Raw genomic sequence first — 16935 nt, forward strand, 5'->3', positions numbered from 1 at the left:
TACCACGCACATATAGACATATGCATACATATATTTCACACATATATCACATACATACATATGCATACATATATATCACACATACACATATCATATGTATATCACATGCATGCACACATGTAATACATATATAGTACACATATATCACACACACATACATTGGTGCACATCTCATGCATCTCACGCAAATATATTGATACAATTAATTTAAAAAATTGGTCCGAAGGTTTCTCCTCCCTCCACAGTGACACACCTCTTGAATGGCAAGTAAGCCTTCCTCTCAGAGATCTCGGGGGTGGGGTCGGGTGAGGTTGTGGGGGTGGGGGCTCAGTGGCAGCTACAGCTGTGAGTCCCCAGGAGCTCAGGAGAAGAAACAAAGTGTGTTTTTAGTCAGAAGGTGGGGGAAGGGAGAACTGAGAGAATCCTGGCCCCTTGAGACTCCAGCTGTTTGGAACATGGTGACTCATTCACACCCAGAACAGACAGTGCTGCTAGTTGCTCTTGATCCAGTCCAAACTGTCAAAAAGCAGATCTCTATCTTTCCCAGAAGCTCATCTCTCTCACTCAAGCTTTAAGAGAGGTGAGCCCAGGCTGGGATGTAGCTCCATTGGAGGAGTGCTTCCTTACCATGCTTGAAGCCCAGGCTTCCATTCCTACACTGTATAAACTGGGAGTGCTGGCACATGCCTTTAACCCCAGTATCCCAGAGGATGAGGCAGGAGGATCAGATGTTCAAGGTCACTGTGTTGAAAGTTCAAGGCCAGCCTGGGATGAAACTTTGTCTGAAACAAACAAAGCAACCACAAAAGAAAATGCACAATACATAGATTGTGGGGTTAAGAGTACAAACTGTGGCCAGGTGGTGGTGGCGGCGGCGCACGCCTTTAATCCTAGCACTTGGGAGGAAGAGGCAGGCGTATTTCTGAGTTCGAGGCCAGCCTGGACTACAGAGTGAGTTCCAGGACAGCCAGGGCTACACAGAGAAACCCCATCTCAAAAACAAAAACAAAAAGAGTGCAAACTGTGTCAGAGGAAGGGTGGAAGACTGTTCTAGAAGGGGATTGTGGGGAGAGTTCTCAGAGGAGCCACATTGTATCTTCGAAGAGTTTCCAAAAGGCAGAGGGTCTGGGGCTGGAGGGCAGGAGGTGGCAGCTCAGGGCCTGCCCTTGTGAGCCTGGCAGTGCCAATAGGTGAGCCCTCCAGCGAGGGGAGGAGGGGCGAACCTGGGCAGAGGAGAGGAAGGGTCTGGATGCCGCAGAACTGACTTGATGCTTGTGGAGGACAAGGTGAGAGAACTCACAGTCTCTGCCCGGCTCCTGCGTTCCCGTGCTTCACAAACCGGTGGTCAAGGGAAGGAGGCAGAGAGGGAGGCTCCTGCTAGAGTCTCCTGAAACTGTAATCACGCTTATCAGAGGCTTGTGTGGAATATGTGAAGCTCATGCCTGGCAGATCACCAGAGTGACCTCTGGTGAGATGAGAGGCAACTTAAAACAACGACAACGACAACAAATATTGGGGGAAAGTCAAGGAGCTTGCTGAAGGAAAGTAAAACAACACAACTGCATTCTTAGGGACATCCTGAGAGAGAAGCTAGACGTGGCCCTTGGGGAGGAAGTGGCTGCCGGGAAGGAGTATGCTGTCCTGTGATTTCCAGGGAGAGCAGTCTCTTAAGGAGACGGCGCTAGGAGGAGTCCGGAGTGTGGTGCCAGGGAAAGACCAGGGAGGTGAGGAGGTGTGAGGGTTAATTTTAATTGTCAATTTGACAAACTTGAAATGACATGGGAAAAGTCTCAGTTGAGGAATTGTCTGGCTCGGGTTGTCCTGTGGGCATGTTTGTGGGGGATTGAGCTTTATATTCTTTAAATTAAGGCGGGAGATCCACCGTGCATGTGGGCAGCACTGATTCCTGGGCTGGGCTCTGGACTGTGTGGTGAAGAAAGTTAACTGAGAAAGCAGGCAAGCTGGCAGGAGGACACTCTGTGATCTTGTCTTGGTAGGGAAGCCATGAAGGCCACATAGCAGGTGATTAAGGGACGCACGGAATGGTAAACAATCACACTCTGGAGGAGTCTGCTGGTAAAGGTGGCAGGTAGACAAGAGTCCAGGAAATGGGAAGGGACCAGGGGTAGCTGACAGCACTTCAGCGGAGGTGCATCAGGTGGAGAGAAGGCCTGGTGCACAGTGAGGCACTGAAGTACCAGGTCTGGGGCATCCAGGACAAAGGAAGGCTGAGCTTCTGGTGGCACACCTCTGGGTTCAAGGAATGTGGTTTGAAGCTGAATGTTGGCTCCAGTTTTGTGTCTCTTCGTGAGCTCTTGACAGTGAGAGAGGGAAACATGTGAAAGCCATGTTCTACTCAGGCAAGCAGATAGGAAAAGCTGTCCTGAGTCTAGAAGCAGGAGTAGGCTCGAACCACGCACAGCGTTCTAGGGCTGGGTAACAGATGAGGCCGTGAGTAAGCTCAGCTCTAGGGCAACAGTGCCACAGAAGGGTGACAGCAGGGATACTGAGCTGTGGGACGGATGCGAAATAAGTTGTAAAATCACAGCCATCAGGCTGGGGGTGCTCATTGGGTAGACCTCTTGTTTAGCATGTACGAGGCCTTGGGCTTAACCCCCAGCAGCACACCAGCCAGCTGGGTGGTGCATGACTGTGATCCTGCACTTGGAAAATGGAGGAAGGAAAAACCCAAGGTCAAGGTTATCCTTAGCTTTGAAGTTTATGGCCAGCCTGGGCTTCTTGAGAACCTGTCAAACAAAAGACAAAACAAGAAACAAAACTCTCCTGAAGCAATGGCAGTGACCTCAGTCATGCTAAATCTCAAAGAAACTAAGACACTGGGGCTGGAGAGATAGCCCAGCAGTGAACAGCACTGGATGCTCATCCAGAGGACCTGGGTTACATTCCCAGCACCCTCATGGCGGCTCACAACTGTTTATAACTCCAGTTCCAGGAAATCTGGCATACATGCAGGCAAAACATAAATGTTCGTAAAGTAAAAGGCAATCATTAAGAAAAAGGAAAGAAACTAAGACTTAGGCCCCAAGGTAACAATGGCTCTGAGAAGTGCAAATTATCCCCAAATCTGTGTGGTCTGGGAAGGAGAGAGCAGATGGGGCAGGGTAGGTGGCCATACATCTGGTGGTCAGTCAGGAGGGGCAGTGCTGGCTGCTGACAAAGATACCTGTTCTTCAGCTCTGCAATTGTCCTTCCCTCTAGGAGCTCCTGCAGGCCAAGCAGGACCTTCAAGATCTGCTCATTGCCAAAGAGGAACAGGAAGATCTCTTGAGGAAGCGGGAGCGGGAGCTGACGGCCTTGAAGGGTGCCTTGAAGGAGGAGGTTTCCAGCCATGACCAGGAGATGGACAAGCTGAAGGAACAGTACGATGCTGAGCTGCAGGCCCTCAGGGAGAGTGTGGAGGAGGCAACCAAGGTAAGCCCGCTGCCCACAGAAGGTGCCAAGATGCAGTCAGATGAGAGGCTGTGCTCACTCTCCCATGCCAACTCCCCTTGGTTTTGTCCTACCAGGGTCAAGCTGATGGCTGAGTTCTTGTACTTTTGAGTCTTATCAGCTCAAGCATCCATAAAGGCTAAATGCCTTTTAAGGTGAGATTTTAAGGCGTTGAGTGGACTCGGCTTCTGCAGGCTCTGGGGAGTAGAAAGCTGTACCCTCCTGGGGATATCCTCAAGCTCCACTCCGAAGGTTCTGTCTGACTGTGCTCCTGCGCAGAGTTGCAGATAGGACCTGGATTTCTGGAACCTTTTGTCCCATCCCAGCTGCTTCCTTTGGGCTTTGCTCAGTGTTCCGTTAGATAATTCATGTCCTTTTCTCTGCGGAGTTGAAACAGGGCTAATTGGCCAAATTGCCCCAACTCTTCCAAGATAAGTTTTCCCCCTAATTGAATTCTTGGCTCTTACGAATGGGTTGTAAATTGTGTGGAAGTCTTTTGGTGCCGTTGGCCATTGAAGGGGAAATGCTTTGAAAATACTGTGGCATCTTTAGGGACAAAGAACCACAGAGTGTACATTTTTTAGTACCTGAAACAAAGGGTAAAAGTTCTGGAGAGAGGACTCTTCATACTGTTCAGTCTGCAATGATGACAGTGGCAGCTCCTCCCCACAGCCCTGCTAAGCCCTATGGTGGTTCACTGATTCTCAATGATGTCATGATAATTACTAATGACAAGAAGTGAAAGATAAGTTTGTTTGTTATTACAACAGGGAAGTCTGGGAAACTGCCTGCTTGGGGGCACTATAACTCTGAGGTACTTGAACGGGCCTCTTGTTGGTTTGCCCTCCTGCCCTTTTGATTTGATTTTAATTTAAGGGGGACAGGTAGAACTGACTTAGTTGTCCCTTGAGGGGAAATGTCTGGGTTTTTTTGTTTGTTTGTTTGTTTGTTTGTTTGTTTTTTGTATCTTTGGGCAATAGCCCAGTATCCTAGCTGTTGGTTTTCACATTCTCTTACCTCAACAGCTATAGGCTCAAGTGATTTGCCTTTAGAGCACACCATTGCTTTATCACCCTTAGGGCCAGCATCACTACACAAGTTTAATGTGGAATATGCTGGGAGACCCATTTGGGGGTACTGGTAAGCTGTGTTTGTAGTTGTTTGACCTGAAGGCAAATCAAACTTGTACCACATGTAGACTAGAAACTGTCTAGTTGAAAGCCTCTAGGTCTGCGGGCATAGATGTATAAGCAGGGAAGGGAAAGGCAGCAGGTGAAAGAGTGTGCCTTTGCTGTATGGAGTTGAGGATCACCAGCAGAGACCCAGGCTATTGAACTGTGACTTTTCTGCTCATAGAGTATTTATTTTCTACACTAATTCAGGAATAACTGGGAAATGGAGAGATGGGTCTGCAGTTTAGAACACTTGTTCTTTTAGAGGACCTGAGTTTAATTCCCTGCACACACATGGTGGCCCACAATCATCTGTAACTCCATTTCCAGGAAATGCAGTGCTCCCTTGTTACCCACACAGGCATCTAGGGTGCGCTTGGTGTGCATACATACATGGAGACGAAACATCCACATACATAAGATAAAGTACACATGTATCACCACCAGTGTCTTTCTCTGGGAAACAGGAATTTACAGTTGGTCTTTGCTTAAATATTTGCCTGTCCCAGATTGAAAATCAAAATTGTTTATGTGGCAGGCAACAGAATGGGGAAACTGCTGTTAACCTCCTGACTTCCCTGCCCATGAGGAGTGACTGCCTCCCACCTCCTTGGCCTCCCCAATATCCTCTCACCTATGAACTGCCCCTGTGGCCTCTGTGTCCCTGTCCCCATCCCGTTCTCCTCCCCACAAATACACACCTAGGAGTCACACTCTGGGTTGCTATTACGCCCTGCTGTAATGGACTCTCTTTAGATTGGCGTCTTAAGCACAGGGTATGTTTTTATCTAGACTTTTTCTTTCTGGCTAGTTGAGAAGCAGCAAAACTCAAGCACTTCTGAGGGCAAATAGAAAGCACTAATGAGCAGACTGTCAGTACAGTGATGGTGACAGCTGGGGCTGATGCAGAATGTGACAGGTTTCAGAGTGTGCCCATCTGCTCTAGCCACCAACTGCTTTTTTCGAGACAGGGTTTCTCTGTATAGCCCTGGTTGTCCTGGAACTCACTCTGTAGACCAGGCTGGCCTCGAATTCAGAAATCCGCCTGCTTCTGCCTCCCAGAGTGCTGGGATTACAGGCGTGCGCCGCCACCGCCTGGCCACCAACTGCTTCTCTAAGTGTGTGTTGTGGACATAATTTCCACTCCTCTCTCCCCTCTTCAGTTTGTCCTGAGTTTCCCTGACCATCCCCCCTTGAATCCATGACATCTTATTCTATAGTTATTATCATTATATAATATTGTTATTATAGTTAAATATTATCTATAGCATATATAATTATATATTATAATATATGTTACATACACTACATACTGAGTTCAATTAGTGTTCCCTGTGTACAAGTGTTTAGGGCTGACCACTTAGACCTGGAAAATCTATTAGGAGACTGTTTCTGGAGAAAATGGATTCTCCCTGATCAGTAGCTATTAACTGTCCATAACTTTTCATCCAGGAATGAGACCTTGTTAGATTCTCTGCTTCCATGTTGGAATATTGACTGGTGTGCTCTTATACGGTGACATTATTGCTGAAGGCTCATGGGTGCAGCATCCCTGACATGACTAGAAGGCACCATCTCACAACAGTCCTCCTCCACACACCTTCAAATGTTCCCTGTTCCTTAGGAGTCAAGGCATTGTTACAGATGTTCCAGATGGAGCTGGGACAGCCACTTATACTCTGCCTTTTGGCCAGCTATGGATCCCTGATACAACCTCCATTACTGAAAAAAAATTCTTTGATAAGCGGTGAGAGCTTCGCTCAGCCATGGGTCGAAAGATAGGTATTTGTAGTACAGCTGGAGGCTGGATTGACTTAGGAAGTGGTAGTAATTGGTTCTCCTATTTCAACTTTCAAGGATGAGTTGGATATCTACGTGTTGATGTGAGATCTCCAGACTTTTAAGTGTTGTTCAAACAACAGACAAAGACACAAACCCCTCAAGTAACAAAGGGCACATAGCGCAAACATGACCTACTTGCAGGTCCGTGGCTTATGTTTCTAGTCCTTGAGCTCAGGACAGTGCCTGGAAGTCACATCTCTAGTGTCTTCAGAGTCAGAGATGGCAGAGGACAAAGTCCCTCCTAGCTTGGTCACATCCTTACTGTTGGCTCCCTGGGGTTTCCCAGTGGCAGTGAAGGCAGTGAAGGCAGAGTACTCCCCAGCTCTGTAAATTCCTGTGCAGTTTCTGAAAAAGGAATCTGAGTATGTTTAAGTTTCTTGGTAGTTTTGCTTCTCAAATGTCTGCTGAAAAAATATGACACAATCTTTTTTTTTTTTTTTTTTAAATCAGAATTTATTACATCTGTTTGTGTGTGAGGATCAGGGGTGTGGTATGGTGGGGGTGGAGGTGGGGGTAGGGGTAGTACCTGCCACGGAAGAGTGTGTAGGCCAGAGAAGAACTTCTGGGAGATAGTTCTCTTTCTTCCACATCTAGGGCTGGATCTTAGCTCCCGTGTCTTGGCAGCAGGTGGCTTTACCCTCTGAGTCATCTTGCCTGCTCCTCTCACAATGTATTAAATGTAAACTTAGTAGCATTAAATGTAAAAGATATCAGGTGATATCTTTCTGTTACATTATTTATAACATGCTAGTATAGATTGGTAAGACTATTCTATTAAGTATTTGGATATGAAGGGATTAAATACAATCTTTTAATTTGGTAAAGACTGTCTCTCGAATTTGTTCTTTTGTATTTAGCCTTGGGAAGGCCTTGTTCTAGAGAGTGACTAAAAGCTGACATTTCTATAAGGAAGTGAATTGCATGACTACGTTCATTTCCTTGGAAAGTCTTAGGAGCCCAACCTCCTCTCATCAGTTTTTCTAACTTTTACCATTGCCTCAAGCCAAAAACCTCTAAAAGGCTGTTTTATCACTGCTGAGTACTAGGCACCTTATCTGGCCCAAACCCGAGTACTGAATGTCTTAAATCTGTGGAACTCTTGGTGAGAACTGGCAAATTACACCAAGAACCACCTTTTACTGATATTCCAAACAGAGCCTGGGTAATCTTTCTTTTTTCATAGACACAAACAGCCCTCTGGCTCAGCGGATAGGAATTCACCAGTGCCTTGGTTATGTGTGGCTTCCAGGTGAACAGGACCTCCCCTGCAGAGCTGTGGTGGGTCCAGCTGTTATGTGGCTTGTTCCCTGTCCCTTCTGATGGAGAGGGGTCTACAGAGGTGGTTAGCAAGGGGTCTCTATGGGTCTTCTAAAGACCTGCAAACAAGGCTTTGCTCCTTGTTTTCCTATAGTGTTCTCTAACAGTTCCTTTATAGGTCTTCTACTTTTAAAATGGAAATGTCTTCTTTCTGCTTTGATTTGGTGCGATGGTTGGATCCAGGGGTCAGCTGGGGGATTTGAATCACTGCTGGCAGGGGATTATAATGAACATCGCCCCACACTCAGTGGGTGATGGGGTTGGCTTCTCTTTCTCATCTCTAACCTTCCTTCCTCTGTCAAGAGGACAAAAAAGCAATAGTTTCCTAAGCTTTCTTGAAGTGCTTAGCATGTAAGGATGAAGACCTGTTTGCTCTCCAGAACTCATGTAAAGAAGTTAGGCATGGTGGTCTGGGCTTGGAATCTCAGTGCTGGACGGGTGAAAATAGACAGATCCCTGGGGCTTCCAGACCAGGAAGGTTACCTGCATGGCAAGTTCAAGACCAGAGAGTGACCCTCTCTCACAGTAGCTCCTGAGGAAGGATGCCTGAGCATGATCTCCAGCTTCTACATGCCTGTGCAGAGATGTGCACTCCCCACAAGTGAGTGTACACACATGTGCGCACACACACTCCCCCACACTTAAGTGTACACACATGCATGCATACACACTCCCCCACACATGAGTGTACACACATGTGCGCACACATACTCCCCCACACTTGAGTGTACACACATGCACGCACACACACTCCCCCACACTTGAGTGTACACACATGTATGCACACACACTCCCCCACACTTGAGTATACACATATGTACGCACACACACTCCCCCACACTTGAGTGTACACACATGTGTTCACACACACTCCCCCACACTTGAGTATACACATATGTACGCACACACACTCCCCCACACTTGAGTATACACATATGTACGCGCCACACACTCCCCCACACTTGAGTGTACACACATGTGCTCACACACACTCCCCCACACTTGAGTGTACACACATGCGCGCACACACACTCCCCACACTTGAGTATACACATATGTACGCACACACACTCCCCCCCACACTTGAGTGTACACACATGTGCGCACACACACTCCCCCATACTTGAGTGTACACACATGCACGCACACATACTCCCCCACACTTGTATACACATATGTACGCACACACACTCCCCCACACTTGAGTGTACACACATGTGCGCACACACACTCCCCCACACTTGAGTGTATACACACACACACACACACACACACACACACACGCGCGCGCGCGCGAACACTTCCTGTGCTGCCTCCCAGTCTTCACAGTATGCAGAGAGCTAGCATTGTTAGAGATTTAATTCTTGGCTTTATCTTTCCTACTGTCTTAAGGAATACTTTTGTTTTCCACTTGACATCCCCAGGGGGTTAAATATTATGGGCTAGAGGGATGGACACACTAAGGGAGGGGTCAGGCCCTGACTATCCCAAAGTGGGGTCTTGGAGTTTTGGAGGATTCCATTTATGTGGAAAGGTTATTCCTTACGAAAACAAGTCTCATCATGTTACTAGTTCACTTTGACTAACTCAGCATCTAAGTACTTCAGAGAGTTTGAGGATGGTAAAAAGACATTTTTATTTTTGTACCAGGATCTATGATCGTTTTGGTCGTTAGACTCTTTCTGAATGCATAACGCATACAGGGACCCCAGTGACCGGGTGAGCCAAGTGGAACTGCCCTGGGCACCCCTGTTGTTTCTGTTTCTATTATTTTTTAAATGGGGAATTTGGCCTTTATATTGACTTTGTTTTAGATTTATTTTATATTATTTTCACGAGTGTTTTGCCTACACGTATGCATGTGTGCCACATGCGTGTCTGTGGGCCCATAGAGGTCAGAAGAGGGCATCAGACCCCCTGAAACTGGAGTTATGAACTGCCATGTGAGTGTTAAGAACCTAACCTGGGTCCTCTGTGAGAACAACAGACTCTCTGAACCCCTGGACCATTTCTCCAGCTCCTGTTTGTATCGTTTTTAAATATAAGATGAACATATTGATTTACTGAGCATGTGCCAAGGACAGACAATGGTGCTTGGTACTGTGATGGCTGCAAAGATGGAGCCAGCAGAATCTGTTCCACTGGGAGACTGGAGTTGAGGCAAGTAACACTCAAACCAATTGCAGGGAAGAGTGACTGTCCCGGAGGTGGGGTGGGTTGGGGAGACAGAGACAAAGTGCTATAGACGTGTGAGAGAGACCCAGAGAGTGGACTGGGGGGTGGTGGTGGCAGTTGAGAATGTTTCCCAACAGAGTGTTGTCCACATTGGACTGCGAATATTGTTCAGACACAGGGCCCTGGAGGCTGAGGATGTGTTGGTTCTGAATAGAGCATCAGCAATGCTTGTGGAACAGGAGGATTGTGTCTGAACTGGGACTGGGAGACATGGTGGTGGTTATGGGTAAGGAGTGGTTTAAGAGGTAGGGGACATTCCAGTGCTAGGACTGGGTTTGAATCCAGTGAAACCAACCATCAAAAGCACAGCATGACCAAAACAAAACAACAACAACAACAAAAACCAGGCAATGGTGGCGCATGCCTTTATACCCAGCACTTGGGAGGCAGAGGCAGGTGGATTTCTGAGTTCAAGGCCAGCCTGATCTACAGAGTGAGTTCCAGGACAGCCAGGGATATACAGAGAAACCTTGTGTCGAAAAAACAAACAAACAAACAAACAAATAAACAAACAGCACAGCATGTTTAAAATCACCAGGACCATTTAAATGAGGTCTTTAGATTCACAATATTAAGTGGTTCAAATAGTTGTTGTGCGTATGTGTGTGATATTGCTGATATTACTTACACCTACTACTTGTGTGTACTTGAGAGAACAACTTAAAAGACGAAAGGTTTCTGTTTATTGTGGTTTATGGTTTCAGAGGGTTCGGTTCACGGATCCTGGCGCTCAGGTGCTGCAGTTTGAGTGGAGTGTCTCCCATCATGGCAGACAAGAGGAGCGACAGGGAGGAATCAGATATGAGAGGCCTCCCAGGACCTGCTCACAGTAACTGACCTCCTCTGGCCAGGCCCTCAGCCTGTAGTTTCTGGATCTCCCTAGATAGTGCCATCAGCTGATGACCTAGGCTTTTACAAACAGCTGCAGGGGACAGCTCATATCCCAACCACAGCCGAGGTGTTATCATGATTCTGTGTCCTAGTTTCTTTTGCTGTGATAAAGACCATGACCAAAAGCAACCTGGGGAGGAAAGGGATTCTTTGGCTTTCATTCCCTGATCACAGTCCCCTACTGAGGGAAGAAGGCAGGGCAGGAACTCAGGGTAGAAGCCAGTGTGTGAGCAGGTTCTTTCCAAGCGGTAGAGCAGCCAAGGGTCACGTGGGAAATCCAGTGATAATCTTGGGATCTGCGGACTTGCCTCTCTTCAGGCATGACTATAATTCAGTATAAAAATTCCATTGCTTTCTTCTCTAAGAGAACCAGGTTAGCCAGGGGGGAACCATGAAAACTAATTTCCTTAGTGTAGCATTTTAACTTCAAAACAAAAATCAATTTATATTGGATGACAGTTCTTGAGCAGTGGATTAACTGTGGAGTTTCTAAACAGGTGCCTGGAAAGGAAAAAATGTCTCGTTATAGCCGCAGGAGAGCCTGGAGCAATGGTTCTCAGCCTGTTGGCTGTGACCCCTCGGGAGCAAAGGATCCTCTCACAGGGTTTGCCTAAGATCTCCAGAAAACACAGATATTTACATTACAATTTGTAACAGTAGCAAAGTTATAGTTATGAAGTAGCAGTAAGATAATTTTATGGTTGGAATCACTACAACATGAGGAACTGTCTTAAAGGGGCTCGGCATTAGGAAGGTTGAGAGCCACTGGCCTAGAGAGACACAAGAGTGGCCCTTAGCAAAAGTAGGCGCTAAGAGTCATATCTAAAAGCATCTTTCATCATTTTGTGCCTTTAGTCCCAGCACTTGGGAGGCAGAGGCATTTTGAGTCCTAAACTAGCCTGGTCTATATAGTGAATTGCAGGACAGCCAGAGCTACCTAGTGAGAACTTGTCTCAACAAATTAAAAAATACCTTTTATTCTCTAGTGTTCTCTCTTTCTGAATCTTTTAATAATTATACTGGTTTTCAGCTTCCTGTATCAATTAAAAAGTGTTTAAATAAGGCCCCCATGTGGGTCTCAATGGCCTTGTTCTGTCGCTCTGACCCTGGATAGTCATTGTGTCTGGAACTTCGTGCCCATCACAAGGAAACTCCAGGCCTGCTAGCTGACATGTCTCAGTAAACAGTGTCCCGTGAGTCACTCTGGTGTGCTGACTGAGCCGCCTAGGTCATGTGCTGTGGATTGTAGAAGACACAATCTGTTAGGAAGTTCCAACTATGGGTGTCTTGTATGTGTGGATGTGCTATGTGTGTGTATGGGAGAGGTGCTGGTAAGATTGTCAGTGCAGGATGGTATGGAAGTCAGAAGTCAAATCCAAGTGTTTTCCTCAGTTGCTTTAACATTATTATTATTATTATTTGAGACAGTCTTTTACTTAACCCAGAAGTCACCATTTTCTCTAGGCTCGTTGGCCAGTGATTTCCCCAGAGGTTGTATGCATGGCCATGCCCAGATTCTATGTGGTACTGGGGTCAAACCCAGGTCCTCACACTGTGTAGCAAGCACTCCCCCCCCACCCCCCAGCTGCCTCCTGGCCCTGTGGTCTTTTCTGAGGCACTGACTCACCTGTCATCAAATGTCTGGCTGTGTTTCACGTGCCAGCAAGGGACTGGTTCCCAAGACTAAGGCAGCTAAGCCATGGGCTTGAGGATCTTTTGTGGTCTCATGGGAAGGAGGATTCACAGATGAAAATGACCTCAATGTTATAGGCGCTGCAGCTGCTACCACCGCTGTGGTCTGAGCTGGGTAGGAGAGCAAGGTGGGAGGGAGGAACACTCTTGATTGCAAAGTTCCAGAAACAGAGGGTTCACTCTGACTTGACACCCTAAGTGCTGTCACCAGAGCAAATCTTAGAAGGTAGAAATAAACACAAATTGTTTTCTCTTCAGGAGTTTTTGGACCTTAGCATCCAGTGCGTCTGTGTTGTGTGCTCAGCGTCTTCAGCGAAGCAGGGTCATAGCAGAAGTTGCCACAGAGTTTAAATCATCTAAGCGTATGATAAAGAATATCGGCCAGGGAAATTGCTTAAAATATATTTTATTATGTAAAATAAATAAGTTAAGATCCTGGGACTGTAGCTCCGTTGGTGGAGTGATTGCCTAGTATGCATGAGACTGAGCGCTTTAATCTCCAGTTCTGCATAAAGCCAGTGCGCTGATCCAGGCCTCGAATCCCAGTACTTAGTGGAGGGAGGCAGAGTATTGTGAATTCAAGGTCATTTTTGGCTTTGTAGTGAGTTAAGGTCAGGTTGGGCTAAATGAGAACTTGTCTCAAAAGATGACAATAACAAAACCTTAAAACTCAGTTTCCTGTCCCTGTTACGACTGTGTGAGGTGGGCCCTCACAGAAGGAACTGTTTCCAAGGACAGCAGCAAAGGGCTGTCTGCTAGGTCTGCTATGGAGACTGGAGGGGTTTTCTGGTGAGTTGGGAGGATGCTGGCTTTGGTGTTCCAATGCGGGAAGCTTGGCTGAAGGGTTTCACCGGGAGGGCTGGTCCCGACGGAGGTGGGACATTTGGCAGCATCTCTTGACTGTTCAGAGCATCAGGACTGCATCTTACAGCAGTCCCAGTGGGGTCCTGGGGACAGGGCTTTCAGGACACACAGCCTTCAGCTGACCTAGAAAACCTTGACAAATTCATATGCAGTGTGAAGAGAAAGTGTGGAGACTTAATTAGGTGGAGCAAAAGGTACAAAACCTGAGCTGGCCTCAGAATCCCAGAGCAGCCTGCTCTCAAGTACACACGTTCTCCCTCACTGCGCCCTTGCACTTGCTGGGCGGAGAGGCGAGTGTTCTCCTGCTTCTCCTCAGCGATGGGGAGGGTGGAGGAGATGAGGACTGAATGACACAGCTGGCTTGATGTTAAAAAGTTCACATCAGTTCAATGAATAATCATTGAACATTATAAACATTCATTTGTTCCGGGCACTCTGCTGATTTACAGGGATAAAGTGAACAAAAGAGATGTGATAGTCCTCGATTATAAAATCATACATGTAAATATGTAATTCCATTGTGGCAAGTGCTCTCTCAGTTACTGGATGTCAGGAAAGAAAAGTGATGGAGATCTGAAGGGCAGAAAGGCGTTTGATGAGTTATTCTCCACCAATGAAAAGAGCCAATTCAAGCCAAATTGAAGTATCTGAAGGCAGGGTTATTGGGAAACAGCTCTCTGGTGGGTTCACTGATCTCATAGGAAGAGTGCACAAAATGTCGGGATTATACAGGGAAGAGTGGCTAGGGGAGGGGAAGCCCAGCTCTGCGCTGGAAAGCTCAGGGCAGAGGGTAAGGTGTGCCAGCCATGCCCTGCACAGGTAGGGACCGAGGGATGCTCGGAGAACCTGGAGGCCGGGTCAGCCTTGGTATGTTAAATATACACCTCATCCGATTGTCTCAGGTCTGAGTCCCGACTTATACGAAAATCATATATTAAGTCAGAAATTACAGAATAGTTTCATCAAAGGAAATGAATAGCATGTGCAAGGTGCTGGCCGGCGGAGGGAGTGTGGGCTGTGAGGATGTTCAGAGAAGTCAGTGAGGCTGGGCTGGGGGCCATGGAAAGTCTGGGATGAGGAGTCGGGGTGGAGTCAGGCCATTCAGTCAGATGGAGGGGTGCATCTTACTGATTCCTTTCTTATAGTTAGTGGGAAACAATAAAGATCATTGAATATGGGAGGCAGGAGGGGCGAGACAGACAGACAGACAGACAGACATAGTGAACTGAGCAGGGGTGGAGGGAAAGGACAAGAGGGAGAAAGGGGAGATAAGGGAGAGGAAAAGGGGAGGGGATAGAAGAAGGAAGAAGAGGGTAAATGGAGATGAGGAAGATGAGGGAGGAGAGAGACAGACTGGCAGACAGAGATGGATCCAGAGAGCCTGAGGGAGAGGCTCAGACTCTTAGATGGACTCGGTATATTCCTGTGGAGAGGCAGAGCTTGCTCCGTCTTTCCCAGTGGCAGCGTCGAGGGATGCTTGTGCACGCTGCCACTTCACACAGAGGCCTGCTGCTCTGAGCCTCTCCAGCTCTGTTTCTTTTCTTTCTTTCTTTCTTTTTTTTTTTAAAGATTTATTTATTTAGATGATTACACTGTAGCTGTCTTCAGACACACCAGAAGGGGGCATCAGATCCCACTACAGATGGTTGTGAGCCATCATGTGGTTGCTGGGAATTGAACTCAGGACCTCTGGAAGAGCAGTCAGTGCTCTTACCCACTGAGCCATCTCTCCAGCTCCCTCCAGCTCTGTTTCTAATAAGATTAGTGCCCATTTCCTCTTGCTGGTTCCAGAAGAGGACGGGGAGGGAACATATTCAAAATGGAGGGCTCCATTTAAGGGCTGCTGGGGATTGAACCCAGGGTATCGGGTACAGCTGGCTGATCCTACCTACTGAGCTGCGTCCTCGGTGGATTTGCGTTTAAATATCTCCCAATATTGCAGAGGCTTCCCAAGTGGCTTAGACATTCTGAGTTCTTTGTATTGTCACAAATATTGCCCGGAGTCCAGAAGTGTGAGCGAGAAAGAAGCCATGGTTACTGATGGACGGTGTCAAACCAAGAGCATTTCCAAGAGTAGACGTGGTCGGACCACAGGAACTAGGGAGCACTGCAGGAACTAGGGAGCACTGCAGGAACTAGGGAGCACTGCAGAGGGGCTATTTAAATAATTGAGGACAGTTACAGACATCCAGTCCTTAGTATCTGTGGAAGAAAAGCTTTATCAGAAAGCTTGATTAATTTGCCTTACTTTCTCTCTCTTTCCCGTCTCTGACCCTCAAAACCCCGAGTGGTGGATGTTTTTCTGATGTCTTGCCAAGATCATTAATTCGATTTCTATTTGGTAGAAGAATTTGGCATTATCATTTGATTGTTTTAGGTGGAAAGTGGAACTTGTCATGTGCTCTAAACCCATTATGTGGAAATCAGCTTGGACACAGGAATGTCTACAGCAGCAGAGAAAAATCAGGCTACCGATGGCATCATGGGAGCCCAATTCTTGGTTGGCCGCCAGTGGCTGCACATTGGTAATCTTGCTCCTTTGGAGCCTCTTTCCACATTGATTGCTGTTATAGAAAGAATAGTATGTGGCTTCTGGTAGGTCTTGGAAGATGTTATGGCTTCTCTCCTTGAATTCTCTCTCCTTTCTTGCTCAGCAGAGAGTCAGCTGCTTCGTTTCAAGGCCATTCAAATATCCTGTGAGACGACCCAAGGTGTAAGAAACTGAGTCCACCTGTCGGCCATGATGTGACTGCTGTCTGCGAGGCAGAGCCTCTAGCTCTAGTCAATAAGCCTCCCTTCTCTCTAGTGCATGGCAGGATACCACAGACTTAACCCAGGGCCTTGTGCATGCTTGGCAGGTGCTCTACCCCTGAACTACATCCTCAGCTCCCCTCCCATTTTCTTTCTGAGGCAGGGTCTCACTAAGTTACACAGGCAGGCCTTGAAGCCAGGGTGACTTTGAACTTTCAATCCTCCTGCTTTAGCCTGGGATGATGGACCTGTGCCACCAGCTGCAACTTGGCCAACATCCTGGCTCCTGGTTCACTGGAACAAGTACCACCCAGCTACATCACTTCTACTACCTCAGAAACTCCATGAGGCAAAAAACAAACAAACAAACAAACAAACCAAAACCCTGGTTGTTGTTTAAGGGTAGATTTTTGAGGAAATTGGTTATGTAATAGTAGATAATTACTATAACATTTTGACTTATTCTAGACAGTAATATGATTTTATTTATATTTGTGTATTTATCCAAAAGATTGTGTGTGTATATGTGAGTGTGTGAATGTCTATGTCTATATGTGTGTATATATGTGTATGTCTAGTGTAGTATATGTATAGAGGTGCCTGTGCCAAGGTCAGGAGAGGACACTGGGTATCCTGCTCTCCTGCTCTCTGCTTTATTCTCCTGAGACAGGCTGGTAGCCAGCAAATCCCAGAAATCCTCCCGACTTGGCCCTCTGCGTTG

The 16935-nt window shown here is 47.0% G+C and overlaps 1 protein-coding gene across 1 annotated transcript in view; it reads left to right on the plus strand.

Moving 5' to 3' along the window:
- The window catches only part of Cgnl1 (cingulin like 1), a 157559-nt gene that overhangs the window by 69619 nt on the left and 71005 nt on the right, over nt 1-16935 (plus strand). Inside the window, exon 8 of the mRNA XM_052187858.1 lies at nt 3220-3432. Within this exon, the coding sequence (XP_052043818.1) occupies nt 3220-3432 (213 nt within the window). The remainder of the gene's footprint in view (nt 1-3219; nt 3433-16935) is intronic.

The sequence above is a fragment of the Apodemus sylvaticus genome, chromosome 7 (genome assembly GCF_947179515.1).
Source record: "Apodemus sylvaticus chromosome 7, mApoSyl1.1, whole genome shotgun sequence".
Classification (NCBI taxonomy): domain Eukaryota; kingdom Metazoa; phylum Chordata; class Mammalia; order Rodentia; family Muridae; genus Apodemus; species Apodemus sylvaticus.